Below are 24,419 nucleotides of genomic sequence, written 5' to 3'. Positions count from 1 at the left end.
TAAAATATGACTTAGTGTATAGCCAGTGTCCTAAATTACCAATATTCTTTTTTCCCCCTTTGAGCCTATGGTTCAATAATTATCATGTATGTCTTATTTTGATTTACCTGAAAAATGTAGCCTACTGCGTCCTAAATGTCCAAGGAGTTTGTGCAAAAACAATTAAATCGGTTAATTCGTCTGCGTTTGTGCAATGAAGGTTTTTAGTGTTGTTTCTTTCAGCGGTCAGAATTCTCCAGTCTACTCGTTTCGATTGTTTTCTTATATTAAGCACTGCTTAATCACAGCCAATTACGTTGCTCACTGAAGCCTGCGATTCCACAGAATTGGCCACTTCATGCACCACCTGACCTGATATCGCACGTAAACTCGAATTAATGCCCTATCCACTGTTCATTGGCTACAATCCTCGTGATTGTGGCAGGATGTAAAGTTTAATGCATGACTAACTTTAAAAACGAATTAAAATTTATCAAGGGTGTACCTAATTAATGTTTTTTCGGTTGTGTTGTGAACAGACTTTAAATTCATAGCATAACTTGGTGTTTTCAAAAACGATTTCGATTAAATTCGTGGTATTAGGTCTACGACTGTCTGTAAAGACATAATTTGGATTGGGGGAATGCTTTATAGTGCCCACAGATAGCCGCAGAAAATTTGTAGGCGACAGGATAGGAATTCGCGATTACTGCAGGGCCCTGGTGTTGGCCCTAGTGCTAGCCGTCTAAATTACAGCAAAAAATAATACAAGACTCTGGGTGGGATTCAGTTAACATTTTTTCAGAAACTTCAACTAACAACTAAAATCTGGATTTGCCCCCTATAAACACAGTTTTGGCAGTTCACTAAAACTAACTCACCGAGTAGAGTTTTTGAAGAAAAAAATGTAGCTATGAGAAACATAAAACATGCTAGTTGAATACACACCTGTAGGTGGCAGCATTTCGCATGGAATAACAGAGGTAGCTAGTTAAGGTTGCCTTAGCTACCTGATATTTTTTAGGATTTCGTGGAAGCATTAATGTGAACCTGTAATTTTCTTTTATACTATGGATGACTAGTATCCTTATACGCAAGCGATTAAGTGTTTCCCTCTTTGCTAACTTCAGTGGACAGTGTAATGGTACAAGGCATTTTATAGCCTCGTTCTGAGACTTGACTTGGTCTCGACCAGAATAACGGTCAAGTACATTTTCTGCCACTCTTTTTAGTAGTCCACCGGAAACGTCCAGAAATTGAACTAAACGTAGCTGAAGACAACATAGCTTTCTGCATTAAAACTATCAAAAGCAGAAATTATCTAACATAAACGAACGAAATGGGCTATCTGAAGCAGATAAATGTGGAGAATTTCAAGTCTTGGCGGGGAAAGCAAGTAATTGGGCCGTTTAAAAGGTTTAATTGCATAATTGGTACAAACGGGTCAGGTGAGTTTTCTGACTGGTAACTTAATATGACGCTACCTCAATTAAGCTACAGTAGTTAGCTGGCTAGCAAGTAAGCAACAGTTTATCTACGTGTACTAGCTAGCTAGCTTCTCGGATTCTAATATAGCTTCCCGAATTTTCAACTTTCAGATTTAAATTTTTTAAAATATATACTTGGCTAGCTAATTAGTATAAACCAATGGATGCTAAGAAGCTAGCTAACTGAGCATTGCAAATACTATCGCTATTTCCCCAACAGGGAAGTCTAACGTAATGGATGCTCTGAGCTTCGTGATGGGGGAGAGAGCCTCGAGCCTTCGAGTAAAGCACACCAAGGACCTCATTCACGGGGCCCACATCGGCAAGCCTGTGGCTGGCACGGCTAGCGTCACCATGCTGTATTGCGAAGACAACGGGGAGGAACTCTCCTTCTGCCGGAGGATTGCGGGTGATTAGGCCACACCCTTAAAAGTCGTGGAGAATAGCGATACCTTTTTATCAAACGTTAACTAGTTAAGTTAGCAGTAGGCAAACAACAGCTAAATTGTTGTCCTTATTGGGCCATCTACTCCCCTATCTAGCAAACTAACATCAATGTTAACGTTATACACTGGGCGCTGGTGGATGGTAGCACGCCGACTTCTGTCTTAAAGGTCTGTGACAGCAGTATGTCAGTGTGGGGTGAAGTACATTGACGTCTCGTTGTTTTCTCTAATGGCCTTCCATACTATAAACTGCCAAATTGCGCCTCTTTTAGGAACCTCGTCTGAGTACCGCATAAATGACAAACAGGTCACACACGCCAAGTACACCGCGGAACTGGAGAGGATAGGCGTTGTGGTCAAAGCAAGGAACTGCCTCGTATTTCAGGCAAGTCACCGCTGAACGTACGAGATTTACAGCTCTGTGTTCTGGTAGATTGCAGTAGTCCCCTGGGTTTGATTCAGTTCTCAATGGGGAAAAACGGCCCAATTTAGAGAAGGTTGAGCATATGCGGGAAAATGATTATTGCTCAATTTAAGAGTTTATTCTAGAATACTGGACTTTTAATACAACTTCTGACTGGTTTAACAAGATTTTTCATCTTGGATTTTACATCCAGTAAGAATTCTCCTGGCTATTTCTTTGCCATACTCTACCACTGTGCAGTAGCTTCTAACAGTTATGGTTTTTTGCTTTAACAACAATGGTATTTGTCTTACAGTCCTTTGAGAGTCAAAATACCTCACAGCAATTAGATCTAATGCAGTTTCCCTGACAGGGAATGTTGGACATCCATCCTACAATTTATTTTTGGACTGAAATAAGATAACAAATTAACTTCAGCTAATTTGGTTATATTCCTTTATTGTTGGGTTTGTCTCCCTCCACCAAGTCCAGCATGTGGCTTTTCTATTGTGCTTCTTTATTTAGTAAGTTCTTTAAACGACGAGATTTCCTGCCAGGGAAACAGAGTAGGACGTAATTGCTTTGAGCTGTGGCGGTAAGTGCAGACGTGCGGCTGCTCCTGCTTTGGACAGGGGGCCGTGGAGTCCATCTCCATGAAGAACCCCAAAGAGCGGGCGCGCATGTTCGAGCTCATCAGCGGCTCGCATGAGCTGGCCGAGGAGTACGACAAGAAGAAGGAGCTGCTCCAGCGAGCCAAGGAGGAGACGCAGTTTCACTTCAACAAGAAGAAGACGGCCACCGCCGAGAAAAGGCAGATCTCCCTGGAGAAAGTGGAGGTGAACCACGGGGGAAGAGGAGCAGGGTTCATGTGGCTGTCATCTTTATGCTCTGCTGATATTCTTTATGACGGTCATATAGGAGCTCGTTTTACTCATTTAACGTTTTACAAGTTGAAAATTCTCCTTGGGTTTATTAACTTTTCTTTGTACTTCAAGACTCATCTCAAGCACATTCGTATCTCCGAAACGCTGTCTGCCAGCCACCGCGTAATAATTCTCTCCAGCTTGTCTGCACAATCATTGCATCACAGTGTGCTTCATGCCCAGACGGTGTAGGCCATTGATTGATAAGAGATGAATAAGACCGAGGCCTCCTGGCAATGCAGTCAGTTATTTGCTGCCATGCAGGTCAGCCAGTGCCTACTGTGCTGGCAGCCTAAATCTACATTTGCAGCAAAGCCCTGATCATTTCATGGATTGGCCTTTTCCCGTGCACCCTCCCCCTCAGGCCCAGAAGTACCAGACTCTCGTGGACGACCTGAACGATGCCAAGGTGCAGCTCAACCTGTGCCAGCTGTACCACAACGAGCAGGGCATCGGTGCGCTGATGGACTCCCTGAGGGAGCGGCAGTTGGAGGTGGCGGGGAGGAAGGGCGGGTTGGAGGTGTGGGAGGCGGCTGTCAAAGCCCAGAAGAAGGAGCACGGCCGCCTGTCCCGAGAGCTGCAGCAGATCGAGAAGGAGATCACGTGGGTTGCCGCGCCGACTCACATTTTCCATTGTGGCCAAAGAGGATGATGATATGTCTAGATTGCTAACCGCCCACTCTTCTGTTTGTGGGTGTGTTTGTGTGTCTGTATGGGTATTTGCATTTGTGAATGTATATGTACACACATGTATGTGTACACGAGTCTGTGTGTGTATATTTGTGTACATCTGTGTGTGTATATCTGTGTGCGTGTGTGTGTGTCTGCGCATGTGTGTCTGTGTGTGTGTGTGTGTGTGTGTGTGCTTCTCTCCCCTCTCCCCGCAGGGCTCAGGAGAAGACTCTGGGCCAGCAGAGGCCCCAGTACATCAAGGCGAAGGTGAACACGGCGCACCACCAGCGCAAGGCCGAGGAGGCGCACGCGGCCCTGCAGAAGGGCCGCAAGCAGCAGCAGCGCAAGGAGCAGGAGCTGGAGGAGCTGCGCGGAGAGCTGGCCGAGCTGGAGCGTGCCTGGGGCAGCTTCCAGAAGAAGCTGGAGGAGGAGGGAGCCGCCCGGGATGTCAGCGTGCAGCTGGAGGCCGCGCAGGTGGGGGCCTCCGGGAGAATCCAGTTACAGGATGGAGAGGGGGGGTGCGGTCAGGGGTGCGGGGGGATGGAGAGGAGGGCATGGAGAGACGCCAGCTGGATATTGTCAACAGTGTGCGGGGGGATTTTTTTTTCCTGTCAGGGTGAACGGGTTTATGATGAAATGTTGCTGGGGGGTTGTAGAAGTGTTTGTTTTGGGGGACCGGGAGGTGTGGGGCTGGGCAGTGCAGAGGGGATAATTTACTCTTCGTGTGTAGAGGGGGACAGAGAGGCCCGTTATTTCCAAAATGTGTTTGAGATTTTAGGCGATAATGTCGCCCCTTTTTGAAATGTTGGTTTTGGGTCACTGTTTTTGGGGGGGGAGTGCAGAGTGGAGGTGAGTGCTGGTTGGAAGGTGGGAGTCGGAGGTAAATCAGTCTTTTGTTTGTGCCCGCTGTGTATGCGATAGAGCGCGAGTGAGCTTGTGAGAACGGCGACTCAGAAAATATACATCTTAAACGACCATGAGAAAAATGAACAGAGGACAAATACACCCGATTTTCCATGCGTCTTATAAACACATTGCAAATCACACCCAGGCACATTTTTCAGATTCAGTAATACTTAAGACAGCTCAAAAAATCCTCAGAGCACACACCACACATGTTATGCTCAATGGCTTATTTATGTATTTATTTTGTTTATTTATTGTTGTATTTCTGGTTTTCCATCTGGGGCCCATCTGGAATGCGTGTGGCAGCCATGCGGCGAGGAGCACTGTATACAGCAGAGTGTGTGTGTGTGTGTGTGTGTGTGTGTGTGTGTGTGTGAGAAAGGAGGAAGGCAGGGGCCCAGCCTGCCGCTGGAGACGAAACTGGCGTGCAACTGGACACTGCTTGCTGGGACCCAGCGGCGGGGCACGGGCAGGAGCGGGGGATTGGGGGGGGGGGGGTCAGCTGGCCCACAGGGAGAGGAGAGGGGATTCTGGGTGTTTGTGTGCGCTGCACGTTCATCACGGCTTGCCTTGTGTCACGGCCCGGTTCAGTCATCTGGAAAACGCACTACGTTGCCCAGGCCAGGTACGGAGGGCTGGAAATGCTTTAGATTCCAGGAGCCTGCGCCCCGGAACAGAACACCTTGTCGGGGGGCCGGGGGAGACGTGTGACCCACCAGCTGCTTGTTGAAAAAAATACATGAATAGGAGGCAGATATTTCATAGAGAAAATAATATAATTTAATATTTGTGTGAGTTTGGCTCTTAGGGTTCATTCAAATATGCAGGTAGAATTGGGAAGGAATGAGGTTACTCTGGAGTGTAAGTGTACAGAGTCCAGCTCCTGTCCGAGCAGCTTTGCTGGAGATTCACAATCATGATGCTGAGCTTTGTCCTGGTGTGGAAATTTCACCTCAATCTCTTTTCTCCCAACTGGTAGATACAACTCTGAGAGAGAGAGAGAGAGAACCACATCACACACCATACTGACCAGGTTTAAAGCAACTGACAGCATCACACCCTATACTGACCAGGTTTAAAGTGAGCGACAGAGCGTTACACAACATACTGACCAGGTTTAAAGCAAGTGACAGCATCACACGCCATACTGACAGAGTATGGTGGCTCAAAACAAACAACAGATACACTTCCACTCACACACAATGTGAGATAAGCATTCGTGCTTTTCCAGTATCCTCAGCTAGCACTGTATAAGCGTGAACGCAAACACACCCTTAAGGGCTACCTTGCTGAGAGTGTTAGTACCAAGCGTTACCTGTACCCCTAAATGAGTACAGAAAGCCAGTTCAAGTGTGTGATGCGAGTGCATGTGTGTTTGTGTCTGTGCAGTTGGAGCGTTATAAAGAGCTGAAGGAGATGGCCAGGAGACAGGGTGCCATTCTGAGCCAGCAGGCTGAGAAGCTACGCTGGGAGGTCAAGGCCGACTATGAAAAGCTGGAGTTTGACCAGAGGCGGAGGAAGGAAGTGGAGGTACCCTGTTGTGTGTGTGTGTGTGTGTGTGTGTGTATAAAAAAGGCGGTTATGTTTAGGCAATTGTACAGTTTAGAAGAAGGAAATACTTTAAAGCAATAAAAGATTTCATGTAGGCTTCCTACTGTCTTTGACAATCCCTGGAAAACTGTTCATCTTGGAAAGTCATAAGAAATAATGTTTGTTATTTTTGCCTTTATAGGGTGGTATTCCTCATCAAATGATGACTGATTTGATGTTGTAACCGTGTGTAGTAACATCACCAGTTACTAAATTGGTCTGCTCACTGACTTGTACGTTAATCTGTCAAAGTGATTTGTGTTCCGCTATGAGCACCATTAATGTATCCCTATAGACATACAATGCTGGGAAAGTAATGTGTGTCAAAGTATTTCCCACTATATTGTTATAGTTGTTGTAGACGGGAACTCTGGAATATTTGCAGTATTCTGCAATATTTGCCTGAATGGAAATAAGATGATACTTCAAGTAATTTTACAAATTGTTCCACTTCTGTGTCACATTCTGTCACTTAGATTTCATTCATTTAAAAAAAATATATTCCTTGTTTTTTTCTTCTTGATATGTATGTGTAGGCGAATATTAAGTACACTCAGACTCAGCTGGAGTCTTACGCCACTCGAGCGGAGAAGCTGGAGGAATACGCCAACTCCTGCAAGTGAGTCCTCAGTCATCCCCACTTAACGAGGAAGGGACAGGAGAAAACGGGATTTAGAGAGTGTGTGTGTGTGTGTGTGTGTGTGTGTGTGTGTGTGTGTGTGTCAGTAAGACAAAGGGACCTGGCTCAATGTTGCCAGTGTATTTGTGTGTGTGTTTGTATGTATGTATTTATGTGTGTGAGAAATGGGGAGCTGCCTACAGTGTGTGTGTTTGTACGTATGTATGTGTTTATGGATGGGTGTATGAATGTATGTGTGAGAGACGGGCAGTTACCTACAGTACCTGTATATATGTATGTATGTGTGTGAGAGCATACATACATGCATATGCATACAGTGCCTGTACCTGTGTGTGATGTCCTGTGTAGCTCCACCCTGGCGAAGAACCAGCAGCAGGAGGAGAGCCTGGTGAAGCAGCTGGAGGAGGGGCGCGTGCGCAGCGGGGAGGTGAACCAGGAGCTGGGGGAGGTGCTGCGGGAGCTGCAGGACGCCCGCATGGACAACCAGGAGAGCCGACGGCAGCAGCGCCGCCAAGAGGTTCTGGACAGCCTGAAAAGACTGTACCCTGACACCATGGTAATGCTGCTCATGCTGTGCTAGAGCTGTGCTGTGCTGTGCAGTGCCCCTACTGTTCTAGAGCTGTGCTGTATTCATGTTCCAGTGCTGTGCTGTGCTCCTACTGTTCTTGAGCTGTGCTGTGCTCATGCTGTTCCAGAGCTGTGCTGTGCTCCTACTGTTCTAGAGCTGGGCTGTGCTGCTACCGTTCTAGATCTGTGCTGTGCTCCTACTGTTCTTGAGCTGTGTTGTGCTTCTACTGTTCTAGATCTATCCTGTGCTGTGCTCCTACTGTTCTAGAGCTGTGCTGTGCTCCTACTGTTCTAGAGCTGTGCTGTGATGTGCTGTAATGGTGCTGTGCCAATGCCTTTCTGTGCTTGTGAAACACACTTAGGCTCTGGGCAGGTTTTCAGGAAATGCTACACTGTACCTGTGGGCAAGCTGTGCAGTATAGATTGGTGAATATATATCTGATGCAGCGGTAATAAAAAATGAAATGGTAATTACAACAGTCAGTGTTACAGTTAACACACTGATGGGTGCAGCGCTGCATCATACAGTGTGGGAGTGCTCTCATGTTGTTCTCCTTATGGGACTCAGAGTTTAATTGGATCCAGCTGTGAAGTTTCCTATACATTCCTATAACTGCCTGTGCATATCTCCGTTACACACATGCAATGCTTATGTTCCGCAACGTTGTGGTTTTCAAAATGACATGTTTAAATTATACTATATATAAACAAAGAATTCAACTTTCCAGTTTATTCTTGGAAACCTTTGTTCACATGTTAATTTTTTCCTATCCCTAGTATGGGCGCTTGTTTGACCTCTGCAACCCCATTCACAAAAAGTACCAGCTTGCGGCTGCCAAGGTGTTTGGCCGCTACATGAATGCCATTGTGGTGGCGTCAGAGAAGGTGGCACGCGATTGCATCAAGTTCCTGAAGGAGGAGCGAGCCGAGCCGGAAACATTCCTCCCAATCGACTACCTCGACGTGAGTCAGTGCCTCGCTCACTCGCTCGCAACCTCAGATGCCCTCCGTTCGAGAAGCACCCTGGCCTGATTCTACACACACACACACACTCCTCATCTTACTCATGGCCTACACACCACTGCTATCCACAGTTAGACCGTTTTGATTGTCTGTCCAAACCTGTGCAGGTTTCTCGCTCCCTTTGACCTCTTCTGTTTGTTCAAAAGCAGAATTGGTTTAGAACTTTGTCAGAGGTACTGAGGTGGCCATTGCACGCATGAAACCAGATGTGTTCTTGGTTCATGAGCGACCTTACACCTTGCCCTGGTGTTAGGCTGAGTCAAACGTTTTTACTGAAAAAAAAAAAACACAACAGCAATTAAGTTATTGCACAAGTCTCACCCCTTTAATTTGACCTCTGCCTTTTCCTGGTAAATCATTCCTGCCTCCGTGTAACGCAAACAGACAGAGCAGACACAACGAGCCAAAAGCGATAGCCTCAGGACCAGCGTAAATATTTGTTGGCCCTGAAATAACAATGCGAGGCCACTGGAATATGTTTACATAACACATTACCTGTGGATGGAGAAAAGGCGAAGAGAACACTGCGAGCAGTACTAGATCCTGAACCGTCTTCTAGAGAATTTCTAAAGCATTATGCCTACAATTTGTGATCCAGTTAAAAACGTGCTGCCCTCTTATGACTAATCACAGACGTCAAAGGTACTGTATAGCATTAAATTAATATGAAGTTCTGAGGGAAAATGGAAGGATACACTTTATTTAAACAGAAAATTTAAGAGTTGTGTGTCTGAGCAACAAATGGCATCTATTAACTGCGTTAAATGGCTGTCATAATACCATTAAATCATAACCTCATCAAAAAAGAGTCAACTGTGTTTTAAAGATTTAAATTTTTTGACTTCATTATTATTTGATGCTAATTTTGGTATGGTAGTAATGGTAGTATAATGGTAATGTAGTAATGGTAATTTTCAGTGTTATTGAAAATTTATTTATTTATTTCTTCTGTGCATTACCCAAGACTAACCTGCCTGGGGCCCATTTTGAGTCCTGACCCAGACATAGAAACTCTACCTTGATTATAACAGTGTGCTTCAGGGGGGACCTGTAACCCTGCAGAAACCCAGCCCACTGAGAGGTGGCGGCCTCCTGACCTGAGCTAGATGGCTTTGTGGTCCCGGCACAGGTGAACCCCTTGAACGAGCGCCTGAGGGAAATCCGGGGGGCGAAGGTGGTGGTGGACGTGGTCCAGTGCGCCTCCAACATGCCGCAGCTGAAGAAGGTGCTGCAGTTCGTCTGCGGGAACGCCCTCGTCTGCGAGACCCTCAAAGAGGCCCGGCAGATTGCTTTTGGAGGACCCGTGCGCCATAAAGTAAGCACGCGCTCGTCTGGAAGGAGACGCTAAATCACCCACAGTGAGCACTTAACCCTTTGTGACCTCAGCATTACGGGCCAGTGTCTAAAAACCCCTAAAAATGTACCTAGACAGTGCTGCAGTGGGCTGCAACAGGCTGCACAGGCTGCTGTTGGTAAAGTTCAACTTTACAAAATCCGTATAAAAGCAGTATGACGTATATGTGTGTTCTCTGTGCAGGGTCTTACGGCGTTGCACTGTGGAACAGGGAAGGTCACCACCTGACCTTCTAGTCATGGTTTACAACCAGGCAATGCAAAATCAATTAAAGACTAAACACCAGTTCATACCCCTTGAGCAAGAAAGGGTGAAAGCAAACTTGCTGCCCCTGCTTTCATTTATTATTTTGTCTGGTTTTTTCCCCCATTTTTTCCATGGCAGGAATAGCTGTTGATGTTTCAGCTAATGCTTGAGGTTGAGGGTAGAGACCCGTAAAGGCTTAAGTTACTTCAGCTGTATTTCATTAGATCAGTGACAACAATTTGGACGTATCCAAGGTAAAGACAAAATCAAATGTAAAAATCAGCCGAGGTTACCAATGGTGTTCAATACGGAGTGAATTTGTTCGTGGCTGGTGTTCCGCTATTAAATGTAATGGAACACATAGTTCTGCCAGAGTCCCCACACATTTTTTATTACTTTGGTTTCCTTCATTGTACCAGAAATTGAGGCACATTATACTGCATTCTTTCCAGAGAAAATCCCACAGGGGACACTAGGAAAATTAGCTGTCCTTTTGGATTTATGTGTTGATTTTGTTTGTTTTGATGATGTCATTTAGTGCGTGTGTCATGGTCCTGCGTTCCTGTCTGCGTTTTTCCTGTTGGGCCGCCAGATGGCGGCACTCCTGTTTTGTGTCCTGCTCCCCCTGTGTTAATTGTATGATTGTTTCCAATTGTCTAATCATTGTTTTCTGGCTGTCTCGTTTTCCCTTCCCCTTCCGTGGCCTGATTGTTCATGGTGCCCTCCTGTGTCTCGTCAGTGTGGTCTATTTAAGTTGCCCTCTTCCTTGACTCAGGTGCTGGATTCTTGCGGTATGTCTGCTTGTTCTGTGCTCCCCTCCTCAAATCTGCTCCATGCGTTCCTGTCTATGTTCTGGTTTCCCGTGTTTGTTCCTGAGATCTGTTTTGTTCCCGCCTATGTTTTTGACCGGTTTGTGTTTCTTACTTTGTTTCCGCTTGTGTGTTTCTGTGCGTTTCTGCCGTTTGTTTTCTGTACTAGTGTAGTTCTGTTCTTGTTTATTTTTTTGTTCTTAAGAATATTTTGAGTTTGTTGTTTTGCCCTTTGTGGCCTTGCCTGTTCCCTGTTTGTGTTTGCCTTTTTGTGTTAGTAAAATCTTTGTTAATTTTCCCTTTTTGAGTTTCGTGTTTTCCTTCCCCCACTCTGCGCCTGGGTCCCAGCACCCGTACTGTCACAGAAGAATCCAGCCAGTTTGGGACCCAGCAGAGTTTTTTTTTTTTTTTTTTTTTTTTGTTTGTTTATCATGCCACCGGGGTGGTGGAGTGACCCGGAGGACTCGCCACCCAGCGACTGGGAGTCCCTCGCCCTTGAGCTTCCCAGCGCCCGGGGCGGGCGGTCACGGAGGCGCCGTGGTCGGGCTGCCTCCCGGTCGGCCAGACCTCCAGCTGCCCAGCCGGCGGATCCTGACCCTTTTGAGGGGTCTCGGCTTGCGATCTTCCCAGGGTCCGGCCCGCGGGGGTCCCGCCGGTCCCGTCCGGCTGCCCAGCCGGGTTCCCTACAGCTGTGGTCTGTGTTCCTGTCCCCTGCCCAGCCCAGATGGCAGGGCCCTCGGCCTGCTCCACCCCAAGTCCCAGAGGGACCTTCACGGCCTGCTCTGCCCCGAGTGCCGGAGGGACCTTCACGGCCTGCTCTGCCCCGAGTCCCGGAGCGGCCATCACGGCCTGCTCTGCCTCAAGTCCCGGAGCAGCCTTCACGGCCTGCTCTGCCTCAAGTCCCGGAGCGGCCTTCACGGCCTGCTCTGCCTCAAGTCCCGGAGCGGCCTTCACGGCCTGCTCTGCCTCAAGTCCCGGAGCGGCCTTCACGGCCTGCTCTGCCTCAAGTCCCGGAGCGGCCTTCACGGCCTGCTCTGCCTCAAGTCCTGGAGTGGCCTTCACGGCCTGCTCTGCCTCAAGTCCCGGAGCGGCCTTCACGGCCTGCTCTGCCTCAAGTCCCGGAGCGGCCTTCACGGCCTGCTCTGCCTCAAGTCCCGGAGCGGCCTTCACGGCCTGCTCTGCCTCAAGTCCCGGAGCGGCCTTCACGGCCTGCTCTGCCTCAAGTCCCGGAGCGGCCTTCACGGCCTGCTCTGCCTCAAGTCCCGGAGCGGCCTTCACGGCCTGCTCTGCCTCAAGTCCCGGAGGGGCCCCCAGAGCCACCTGGAGCCCCGGAGAGGCTCCCAGATCCGCCTCGAGCCCCGGAGAGGCTCCCAGAGCCGCCTCGAGCCCCGGAGAGGCTCCCAGATCCGCCTCGAGCCCCGGAGAGGCCCCCAGAGCCGCCTCGAGCCCCGGAGAGGCCCCCAGAGCCGCCTCGAGCCCCGGAGAGGCCCCCAGAGCCGCCTCGAGCCCCGGAGAGGCCCCCAGAGCCGCCTCGAGCCCCGGAGAGGCCCCCAGATCCGCCTCGAGCCCCGGAGAGGCTCCCAGATCCGCCTCGAGCCCCGGAGAGGCTCCCAGATCCGCCTCGAGCCCCGGAGAGGCTCCCAGAGCCGCCTCGAGCCCCGGAGAGGCCCCCAGAGCCGCCTCGAGCCCCGGAGAGGCCCCCAGAGCCGCCTCGAGCCCCGGAGAGGCCCCCAGAGCCGCCTCCAGCCCCGGAGAGGCCCCCAGAGCCGCCTCCAGCCCCGGAGAGGCCCCCAGAGCCGCCTCCAGCCCCGGAGAGGCCCCAAGAGCCGCCTCCAGCCCCGGAGAGGCCCCCAGAGCCGCCTCGAGCCCCGGAGGCCTCGCCTGCTCTGACCCTTCCGCGGAGGCCGCCTGCTACACCCAAGTTTCGGGCTGTACTTGTGCCTCGAGCCCCGGGGGGGCCTCCGGAGCCGCCTCAAGCCCCAGGGGAGCCTCCGCAGCCGCCTCGAGTCCCGGGGGGGCCTCCGGAGCCGTCCAGAGCTCCGGAGAGGCCTCCAGAGCCGTCCAGAGCCCCGGAGAGGACAACGGTCCCATCTGTTGTCCCGCAGGGGCCGCCGCAGACGGCTCTGGCCGCCCCGCAGGCTAAGCCGCCTGCCTTGCCCCCTAGCGTTCGTGCTCCCCCTGGCGTTCGTGCTCCCCCTGGCGTTCGTGCTCCCCCTAGTGTTCTCGCTCCCCCTAGTGTCCACACCTTGCCCCCTGGCGTTCGTGCTTCCCCTGGCGTTCGTGCTTCCCCTGGCGTTCGTGCTTCCCCTGGCGTTCGTGCTTCCCCTGGCGTTCGTGCTTCCCCTGGCGTTCGTGCTTCCCCTAGTGTTCTCACGCCCCCCAGTGTCCGTTCTTTCCCTAGTGTTATCGCTCCCCCTAGTGTCCACACCTTGCCCCCTGGCGTTCGTGCTTCCCCTAGTGTTCTCGCTCCCCCTAGTGTTCGCCCTTCCCCCAGTGATCGTCTCTCCCCCGGTGTCGTCGCTTCCCCCAGTGGTCGCCCCTCCCCCGGTGTGGTCGCTTCCCCCAGTGGTCGCCTCTTCCCCGGAGTCTGTCCTCCCCCCAGTGGTCGTCCCTCCCCCGGTCTCGTCGCTCCCCCCAGTGGTCGTCTCTCCCCCGGTGTCGGTCCTCCCCCCAGTGGTCGTCCCTCCCCCGGTCTCGTCGCTCCCCCTGGTGTCCATTCTCCCTTTGGTGTTCGTCCTCCCAACCGTGTGTCCGTGTGTTCCCCGGCCCCCCTGTCTAATTGTCTGCCCGCCTGTTTGTCTGTTGGTCTACCCGTATGTGTGTCAGCCAGTTTGTTGGCCTGTTTGTCTGCCCCCCAGGCCGTCAGCCCATCGGCCAACGTGTTTGCCCGCCTGTCTGCCTGTCTGTCAGTGTGCCAGTCTGCGTGTGTTTTGTCTTGTTTGCCTGTGTGTCAGACCCTATGTCAGTTGTTGGGCTCCCCCCTCGCCTTCCCTGTCTGCCTGTCCCTTTGTGTGTCCGTCGGTGTCGCCGTGTGCCTCCCCGCCTGCTTGTCCCTGTGTCTGTCTTTGTAGGTCTCCCTATTGTGCCAGTGTCTGTCAGTCTTTCCCCCTCAGTCTTGTCCATCCCAGTCCAGTGTTGTCGTGCCCCGTCTCGTTGCTGTCCTTTGTCTACCTGGCCCCAGTCCAGTCCTGTGTCTACCTCGCCCCAGTCCAGTCCTGTGTGACTGCCTTGCCCCTGTCTGAGTCCCCCTGGTTTCCTGAGTCCCCCTGGTTTCCTGAGTCCCCCTGGTTTTCTGAGTCCCCCTGTCGCCCGAGTGCGGGCCCTGAATTTCCCCGTGTCGCCCGAGTGCGGGCCCTGAATCTCCCCGTGTCGCCCGAGTGCGGGCCCTGAATTTCCCCGTGTCGCCCGGAGTGCGGGCCCTGAATTTCCCCGTGTCGCCCGGAGTGCGGGCCCTGAATTTCCCCATGTCGCCCGGAGTGCGGGCCCTGAATTTCCCCATGTCGCCCGATGTGCGGGCCCTGAGTTTCCCCCGTGTCGCCCGATGTGCGGGTCCTGAGTTTCCCCGAGTTCCTGTCCGTTCCTGGCCAGCCCCGAGTTCCTGTCCGTTCCTGTCCGTTCCTGGCCAGCCCCGAGTTCCTGTCCGTTCCTGGCCAGCCCCGAGTTCCTGTCCGTTCCTGGCCAGTCCTGTCTAGTCCAGCCCCGAGTTCTTGTCCTGTCCAGCCCTGTCTAGTCCAGCCCTGAGTCTTGTTCTTGTCTTGTTCCTGTCCTGCCCAGTCCAGCCCTGAGTCTTGTCCTGTCCAGTCCTGAGTCCAGTTCTGTCCCTGTTCTTGTCAAGTCCAGTCCTGAGTCCTGTCTCCAGCCCCCACCCTCTGTTCACTCCCTCCCCGGGTCGGCCTCCTGGGACGTCAGGAGCCGTCCCTTGGGGGGGGGGTACTGTCATGGTCCTGCGTTCCTGTCTGCGTTTTTCCTGTTGGGCCGCCAGATGGCGGCACTCCTGTTTTGTGTCCTGCTCCCCCTGTGTTAATTGTATGATTGTTTCCAATTGTCTAATCATTGTTTTCTGGCTGTCTCGTTTTCCCTTCCCCTTCCGTGGCCTGATTGTTCATGGTGCCCTCCTGTGTCTCGTCAGTGTGGTCTATTTAAGTTGCCCTCTTCCTTGACTCAGGTGCTGGATTCTTGCGGTATGTCTGCTTGTTCTGTGCTCCCCTCCTCAAATCTGCTCCATGCGTTCCTGTCTATGTTCTGGTTTCCCGTGTTTGTTCCTGAGATCTGTTTTGTTCCCGCCTATGTTTTTGACCGGTTTGTGTTTCTTACTTTGTTTCCGCTTGTGTGTTTCTGTGCGTTTCTGCCGTTTGTTTTCTGTACTAGTGTAGTTCTGTTCTTGTTTATTTTTTTGTTCTTAAGAATATTTTGAGTTTGTTGTTTTGCCCTTTGTGGCCTTGCCTGTTCCCTGTTTGTGTTTGCCTTTTTGTGTTAGTAAAATCTTTGTTAATTTTCCCTTTTTGAGTTTCGTGTTTTCCTTCCCCCACTCTGCGCCTGGGTCCCAGCACCCGTACTGTCACAGCGTGGCGGGGTCAGAATCGGTTTTTCTTAAACTAGTGGGTGCTGTGTCTCCCTCATAATGGGGGTGTTTTTCCTGCGTCTTCGAAAGGTTGTGTGATATTAAAGTCCAGCTACCCGTATCGCAAATCCCTTTTCACAGACTCTCCCCACTATAATCCATACTATACAATTTTAGTATAGACACCATTTTATAATAATGAAATCTCAACAAAACATTGTCAACATGAAACCAAGTCCAAGTTGATGAACCAGATGAACCTTAAAGAACAGAAGTGTGAAATTTCTGGATATGTAGCTTTGCAGGATTTGAATGGGATTTTGCAATAATGAAAATAATCAATTGTAATTGTAGTGATGAGAAGAACTTTTAATAATCATGGCAATGGTTATAGCAGAGAGAGGATGATGATGATGATGATGGTATGTTGATTGTCATCGCAACGCCGATGAAGATGACACGTTCAGGTTAAGTTGCTGATGGCGACGACGATGGGATTGAAGAAGTCCCATCGTTGTTGATAATGATGATGGAAACGATGACGATGGTAACGATGAAGATTAAGACGTTGGTGCGTTGTGATCTAAACAGACGGTGGCCCTGGACGGGACCATGTTCTCCAAGTCGGGGGAGATCTCCGGGGGCTCCCTAAACCTGCGGAGCAAGGCCCGGCGCTGGGAGGAGAAGGAGATGAGCCAGCTGAAGGAGCGCAAGGAGCAGCTGACCACCGAGCTGCGCGTGAGTGCGCTGCCGCTGCCTGGGGAGAGCCAGGCCCGTCTGCCCACTCACAGCCATCCCACCCCCTTTCCCCTTTAATCGCATCTCATCTGCTAGCATCTCAACTGGTAGCATTTCCTTCATGTCAGGCTAAATAATTTAAAGGAGGGGTCAATGTTGAAGTAAAGGATAATTTAATCATGGCCAAGCAGCTCTACAGTATAAATCCAAAGACATTTAAAAGACAACGCTTAGAGGAGCACTAAACCACCCAGGAAACGTCTTAATGCTGTTTTGAGTCTGTGCAAATTAACTGCACTTTATGTAGAAAATTTTGCCCTGGTTGTGGACAGGAAGAACAGCTTGTGAATATCCACATTTAGCAGCAATACAGAAAAAGAATGCTAACACTAGACAAAATTAAGAGATAATGAATCTTCCACCAAATCCTGAGTTTTATTCTGTTAATTGCTTGAGTCATAACCAAGGAAAACAAACAAAACTAGAGAAATTCACATTTAAGGTGAAAATTGGGGCTCACTTGAGGCTCAAGAGCCACTACTGACCTTTAGAAACATGTAATATACAGGAATATATATGTCCTAGAACTGGTGTTTTCGGTAGTACACATTTCGGACTACTTCCTTAAAACAAATTTAACACAATTTCTAAAACAGAACAGCATGTCCTCACAAATTTGTTCTCTTCTGTATCTGAGAAGCTGGCTTCTGTAGGCTGGGCAGGATACTACTTGTGTGAGCTGTGCCTGCATCTCACAGTCAAAGTCAGCTGCTGCCCTCTAGTGGATAGTACATAGCAAGCCACCATTTGGATACTTTTTTGGCTGGATCGCAACGGCGGGGCCAGCCCTGCAAACGCGAATGTCTGTGACTGACTGACTGACTGACTGACTGACTGAGTGATGAAGTTACACCATTGGTCAGCCAGCTGGATCACGTGTGTTAGGTTCAGCCATATACTAGGTTTTAATCTGGTCTTGTTATATAGAAATTTGGGGCTCGGTGTGGGGCTGAGCAGCTCCAGTTCTCCCCCCAATTTGGAATGGCTAATTGTCAGCAAGACTTTCATACACCTTGTGACTAACCATTATATTTGATTTGACTAACTCCTCCCTTTTTAAAATCAATGTTTCTTACCAGTAGTATGAATTGCTATGTTTCCACAATGACGGATCATTTTGAACATTGTTTCAAATATAGACCTCAGTATTTCCTTAATAGGACCCAGAAAATGTATGTATTTCTCAGTGGTTTTGGATAATTTCCCTGGAAGTGTGTGTAATGTATGGGTGAGTGTCTATGTGTGTCAAACATGACAGGAGCTGATGAAGCTGAAGCGAAAGGAAGCAGAGCTGAAGCAGGTGCAGGCTCAGATGCTGGGTATTCAAACACGGCTGAAATACTCCAACAGTGAGCTGGAGACCATCCGCAAGAAGAACATCCCTGCCTGTCACACGGTACCTGCACCCCACATGACCACCACCTTTCAAATCATGACCGACCGCTTCTGCCCTCATGACCTACACTATTCACTTTCATATGACCGTCAAGGATTCACATCACAGTCAATCACAGTCAGCCACTCGTAACATCACCAAAACCATTCACATCTCATATGACCAGGTATTCCCATCCAAGTGACTACCAACGGTATCTTGACCATGTCTGCATTCTTTATATATTGAATTGCAGCCACATGATTAGCTTTTTGGAGAAGCAGGATAATTATGTTAACAAGAAAGTGTACCTAAGAAAGTGGCCCGTGAGTGTAAGTCAGCCATTGCTCCCCACTTGATGAATACCATTTCTTCATTTTATGGTGTAACAGAAAGCACAGTGATTTGGCTGTGGGTCAGTACACTGCTAATAGAGTGTTTTTTCACACAGGAGATATCGAGGCTGGAGAGCGAGCTCACTAATGTGGACTCACTTATAATGATGCAGAAAGAGAATGTCGAGAAGAAAGATGCCAGCATGACGGAAATCTATGACAGGGTTAAGCAGGTACAGTGGTGATATTACGGACTTCAGCATTTCCTCTTTTTGTTATTTGTTTAGCTTCTGGCTGTTTTTGGGTATAGAATTCCAATGTGGAAAATTGTAATGGTGCAAGTGAAAATGGAAGCCCATTCGGACATAGCCTCCCAAGGCTTCCCCATCAGCAGGCAACTTCATGATACTAAGAAAATATATATTACCTTTGAATACCAATATACTTAATGTACAAAATTGTTATAGTTCCGAGTGTAGTAATTACTGTTGTTAGCAGAAGTTGTCACAAGCAGTTAACAAAAATATGTACCCAGGCTCTTCAGAGAGACTACCCAAAGCAGACACTGGAGCACTCATGGAAAATAAAGCGCGTTTATTTAAATAGGACTGACATTTCTACTTAGCGTCTTCTTCAGAGTCAACCTTCAGAGTCTTTTTCTGTCTTTTATAACCTTCGACTGCTGCGCGTGAGAGTCTCTATTGTCACAAGCAATCTATCCTGTGTGAGCTGTGACTAACTGTGCTATGCCCACCCTAACCATTACCCCTCCAGATCGAGGACACGGTGTTCTCAGAATTCTGTGCTGAGATTGGTGTTGACAACATCCGTGAGTACGAACAGGAGCACCTCAAACATCAGCAGGAGGTGGACAAGAAATGGTGAGCATGCAGCCTCTGCCGGGGCTGTCGGTGGCCTGTCCATTTGGGCCACTTGTTCTTTTTAAAGTGATACACCCTGTGTGAAGAGTAGTGGCTTCTTGCTTGTTTTATCCAGTGAGCATGCTTAGGTGGGTCCATAGGATGGATTTTTACAAAGAGCCTAAATCCAGGATGTTTCCTTCATTTCAGAGGACATAATACAATGGACAAAATTGCATTTCTGCAGCTCAGTAAAGTATTTGTAACAGAATGAGAATCGTGGCTTCTCCCTGACTCTCTATGATTTCGCTGTTGGTTGGGAGCGCCTCTTTCCAGCTGTTTGTGCTGAAAACCTGCTGTTGAGTGTTCCTCCTGAGCCCTGGTTCTGCAACTCTCTCTTCGCGCCTTCTGCCTGGCCCAGCCTGGAGTTCGAGTCCCAGAGGACCCGCCTGAGCGCTCAGCTGGAGTACGAGCAGGGCCAGCTGGAGCAGGAGATGAGGAAGATCGAGAGCTGGGAAGGGACAGTCCGCAAGGAAGAGGAGAAAGCCGCCTTCCAGAAGAAGGCAAAAACACTAGAAAATACTATGTTCTGTGGTTTTAAAATATGTAATATATATCACCTCAGGCACAATTTAGAAAAGTTCATTAGCGCATTCTGATTGGTTTGTGGGGAGAAGCAGCGGGTCACGCGTTTGCCTCTAATAGGAGGAGGAGAAGCTACTGAAGGCCGTGGATGAGACCCAGTCCAAGATACTGGACCTCAAGAACCAACATCTGGGGAAGAAAAGCCAAGCCAGCGACTCCAAGGCTGAGGTGGATAAGAAGGTGAAGAGCCTCCAGGAGAAGTCCAGGTGTGTTAAGGTTCCAGATTTTGGCATCACAAGAGGGTTATGCCTGATATCCTGGATACTGTGTATGTCATATTATTTCTATGTGTCTTTTTCCAGGACACTATTTGAGTAATCTGATACCCTTTAAGTGTCAAAATGTATAGGTCTTACAACAAGTGGATGTCTCAAATATAAATTTTTTATCTTATGTGTTTCTCCAGTCAGTGTATTTTATTGCCTGCACTGATCCGCCTGGCCTTCATTTTTAGCTCTTCACATCCATTGTCTGACCTGATGGTTGACCGTAAAGCATGCTTGTTGCATTGGCTTACTGCTACAGTACTCGTTTCATTTTGGTGACACACCTCATCCAAAGCTTACACAGCTTAGTTTTTTATCATAAGATCCATTTATACTGCTGGATATTTACTGAAAGAGATTGTCCAGGAACACACCACTCAGTGCCCCAGCTGAGATTTAAACTAACAACCTTACAGGTCCACGTAGATAATGACTATTATGCGGTGCTGCTGCCCTGTGCTGCCAAGAGTAAGAGGTGAGGTGAGGGTGAGTTTGTGTTTGCGGGTTGAGTGGGCTGCCGGTGAGTTTTGATTGGACTGTCTTTTGCCATCAGGGAGCTGGTAAAGCTTCAGAAAGAGGTCATCTCCCTGGAGACCTCTCTGGAACAGAAGAGGATGGAGAGACACAACCTGCTGCTTGGCTGTAAGATACAGGGCCTGCCCATCACTCTGATCTCTGGCTCACTGGATCAGATCACTGAGGTGCAGGTAAGAGTAGGAGAGAGAGAAAGAAAAAGAGAGAGCATGAGAGAAGGAACCAGCTCCAGCCTTGACAGACAAGGGTCTCCTTCCACAGCTGGATTCAGAGACTCAGAGCACCGGTACCACATTGGACATCTATGAGCGAGAGGCACAGTTGCTGATCGATTACGAAGACCTGAAGCAAGAGACCAGGGTGCAGTATACACCAGCTCAGTCTCACCTGTTTTCGTTCTGTCAGAGTGAAAGGGATCCTTTCATTTCTGTTCACTCAAGGTCACAGGATGCTAGCAAACATTGTCTGTGGACCCTATAAACACAACAAACAGCAGCCCTTACAGTAGCCAGTTTCTGTTGTCACCTGAGCAAAGCGGAAGCGCTTTGTATTGTGTTATTATCCCCCAGCATTAATGAAGAAAGGAAACAATAACCCACTGAGTAGACAGAGTGAGAGACACGATGATAATCAGGACTTTGTCCCCCCGCAGGACCTGGAAGGGGCAGAGGAGCTGGAGGCAGAGGTGGGGAGGCTTCAGGAGGTGGTGTCCTCCCTGGAGGGGGTGCTGCAGCGCTCCACGGCCCCCAACCTCAAGGCCCTGGAGAAGATAAAGGAGGTCAAGGACATGTACCAGGGAGTTGTGGATGGTATGAGCAGAGGAGGATTAGCTATCAGTGCACACGTGTGCATTCACAAGCGTGTACGGGCACACAGAGCACTAAACAAATACCTGGAGAAGTACATGAATCAAACTGACTAGAGCCGTTCTTTTTCCCTGCTGACTGTCATGATGATGAAACAAATGCCTTGGCTGTTAATACAGAAACTGATCCATGTGTTGGTAGATAGAAACTGACATAGTCATTTATTCTCCTTCATTTAATGAAATCGTTTAATATTTTAATTTGTGTAGATAGACGGTCTGCGTGCTTATTTATCTCCATTATCATGTAATGACATAATCAAATGTTTTAATTCAGTAAAATCACCAGAGATGTAGTTGTGGCCTCCCGTGGATTTTATTTCAAATTCATGTTTGAATGCTGATGTCATCATGTAAGAGTGTGATAATTATTCAAACTGAACATCAAAAGCAGTCATGCGAGTGGTTTTGAATTAGCTAACATTGCTAACAAATGGGCTACATCGAATCACGTTCATTTATAAAATGTAAAATTAAGAGGCTGCTGGGTGGCTAATTTAGTTAAAGCACCTCTCCAATTATCTTAAATTATCTAGATTAGATAATTGGACATTCCAAATTAGGGTGGGAATTCAGTCCCACCTTGGGTGCCAACCTTATGAAAAAAAGTCAATGAGTCATATGAACGATTTGAGGAGGAACCCTGAGCATTTGTTCCTGACCATCTGTACTGCAGCCTTTGAGGCCAGCACGAAGATGGCCAGAAAGTGCAGCCAGGAGTTTGAGCAGATCAAGGCCAAGCGCTTCCGCCTCTTCAGCCAGTGCTTTGAGCACGTCTCCATCATCATCGACCAGATCTACAAAGAGCTGTGCAGGAACAGCAGCGCACAGGTGAGCCATGGCGCCCTGTGACCCCCCCCCCCCCCCCCCACTGCTTTGCCAGGAACACACTGTGCTGTTTCTAATTACCCCAGTGTTCACCAAAGAGGGGTGTGTCTGTTCGTTCCTTAGGCCATCCTTGGTGCTGAGAACCCAGATGAGCCCTACCTAGATGGGATCAACTACAACTGTGTTGCCCCAGGCAAGCGCTTCATGGCCATGGACAATCTCTCAGGGGGAGAGAAGTCTGTCGCTGCCCTGGCCCTGGTGTTCGCCATTCACAGGTAAATACTCAAATATGTCAGAGGTTCAGTCATTCCCAAATACCTTAATGATGTGATTCGCGCACAAGTCGTTAGTTTAATCTCGGTTCAAAACATTTTCCAATGCTTTGAGTTAAGGCTTCCCTTGAAGTTCTTTTAAACTACTGTGGGTCTTCTCCAACAACATCATCTCTAAACCCTCTTTTTTCTCTCATCTCGTGTGTTGTTTTGGCTCCTGGGAGAGGGGATCATGAGAAAATTGTTTTTGGAAGTTGGGGAATTTGTGTGTATTCCCTTGATTATTTATTGTTTTATGTTACAGCTTTCGACCCGCTCCCTTCCTCGTTATGGATGAGGTCGATGCGGCCTTGGATAATACAAACATTGGCAAGGCAAGCCTGCTTTTATTGTGCAATTACATTACTGTACTGTATTTTGTTCTTGTGTTTTATAGTATAATTACAGCAGCTGATTTGCTTTTAACTGAAAGTCAGTTGGATATTGCTACCAATGAAAGGCATTGACTATTTGCTTAGCAAATCCGCTTGAACAAGGAACCTTACAATTCCGCCTGTGAATTTAAACTTCCCTGAGGCACTTTAGGGTGAGTAAGCTGTGCTCCACCTTGGATTTGAACTGGCAAATCTCTTGATTACATGCCAAGGCACCTCAACCACTGCATCAATATTGCAGATGATAATGGTGGTAGTGATTATGATGGTAGTGGTTACAGTCGCGAAGAAAATTAATGATGACGGTGTCAGTTAATGAAGAGGTTGATGAATATGTTGACAGTTATGACGAGGATGATGATGACGTTGAGACCAATGATTACAGTGACTGCACATTACAATGGAACAAATCATTATGGTGCCTTGCAGGTGACCAGCTATATCAGGGAGAAGTCTCGGGAGCACTTCCAGATTATTGTCATCTCTCTGAAGGAGGAGTTCTACTCCAAGGCTGATGCTCTTCTCGGCGTTTACTCCGAGGTTACGTATCGGACTGCGGGCACTGTTCACAGTCTTTCACTTTCCCTGTTTTTAACTTGTCTGCAGACACTCACATCCCTAGTCTGTGAGACTTTTTGTAGCAAGGTCAAAGTTGTGATAGTTATGTCCCTGGAGTTTGCCATGCCTTGCCCCTTTATAAGGACAATGTTAAAGCTGATGTCCGCCATTAAGATGAGCCAGACTGGTCTTTTAATCAGACTGATGCTGGGTTTGCTCTTCCACAGTTCAATGAGTGCATGTACAGCCGTCTCCTGACTCTGGACCTCACCCCTTACCCACTGAAAGAAGGGAATGAAAAAGAAAAAGAGATGTTGGGAGAAGAAAAAATGTGTTGAAGGGAGATTTTGTCATGGTTCAGGACTTTTCATTCTTGTTCCATGATCAGTTCATTCCCCTGTGTGGATTTCAGTTGACTTTTTTCAGTTACTTTTTTCACATGTGCAATATTTGTTATTGTTACTGTTTCTGAAATGAAACCAAGTTTAATATTGCTATATTTTTTATATTTGTTTTATATTTGTGTTCTGTGAGTTTGTAATGTTCTGATTTCCCCTGTGTTCATTCATTTGTTATAGTGGTTATAATACATAAAATAAATGTTGAGCATTATATTCAAATTATTAGTTGTGTAATTCCCTTATAACAACGCCACAGTGTGGTAGAACTTCCAGCAAACTGTAAATCTTAACATTCTGCTGTCAGTATTAGCAAAATAAACCCGTTGACTTACAGTATGTTCTAAGTGTGGAGTCTGAGAAAAGGAGATGGTTTTTTTCATTACCTTTTGATATGAAATTCTTTTACGGTGCAAATAAGCGTGATGCATTTTTTTATTACTGCTTTAGCTTTTCCGTAGGTTAAAGAGGATCGACGAAAATATGGATTATGAAAGCCCCTAAAAAAACTGACTCACAGTTACAGACATGGAATGCTGTACATGTAACATGCTATATGCTATCTATTGTAGACCACTGATGCTGGTTGAAGCGAGTGATAGTGAGGTTGCAAGACTTGTCCAACTCAGGCATTCGTATTGTGTG

At 48.3% G+C, this 24,419-nt stretch overlaps 1 protein-coding gene across 2 annotated transcripts; it reads left to right on the top strand.

The window, feature by feature from the left end:
• The first annotated feature begins 988 nt into the window (after positions 1-988).
• Positions 989-24,113, top strand: smc1b (structural maintenance of chromosomes 1B). Of its 2 annotated transcripts, none has more exons than XM_035424838.1 (25): positions 989-1,427; positions 1,687-1,875; positions 2,185-2,297; positions 2,948-3,151; positions 3,603-3,841; positions 4,126-4,384; positions 6,206-6,346; positions 6,943-7,025; positions 7,395-7,602; positions 8,391-8,576; positions 9,766-9,951; positions 16,198-16,344; positions 17,663-17,800; positions 18,231-18,347; positions 18,889-18,995; positions 19,396-19,537; positions 19,680-19,825; positions 20,439-20,592; positions 20,681-20,779; positions 21,072-21,228; positions 21,961-22,115; positions 22,236-22,387; positions 22,689-22,758; positions 23,248-23,358; positions 23,604-24,113. In XM_035424838.1, the coding sequence occupies exons 1-25, from the start codon at positions 1,319-1,321 to the stop codon at positions 23,712-23,714; spliced, it is 3,723 nt and encodes a 1,240-aa protein (XP_035280729.1). In that variant the 5' UTR covers positions 989-1,318; the 3' UTR covers positions 23,715-24,113. The 2 variants fall into 2 exon arrangements, with proteins under 2 accessions (XP_035280729.1, XP_035280730.1); XM_035424839.1 differs by lacking the exon at positions 989-1,427 and adding an exon at positions 1,479-1,497.
• The last annotated feature ends 306 nt before the right edge of the window (positions 24,114-24,419 follow it).

Source organism: Anguilla anguilla, chromosome 7 (assembly GCF_013347855.1).
Source record: "Anguilla anguilla isolate fAngAng1 chromosome 7, fAngAng1.pri, whole genome shotgun sequence".
NCBI lineage: Eukaryota > Metazoa > Chordata > Actinopteri > Anguilliformes > Anguillidae > Anguilla > Anguilla anguilla.
This window is presented reverse-complemented; position numbering and strand designations above follow the sequence as displayed.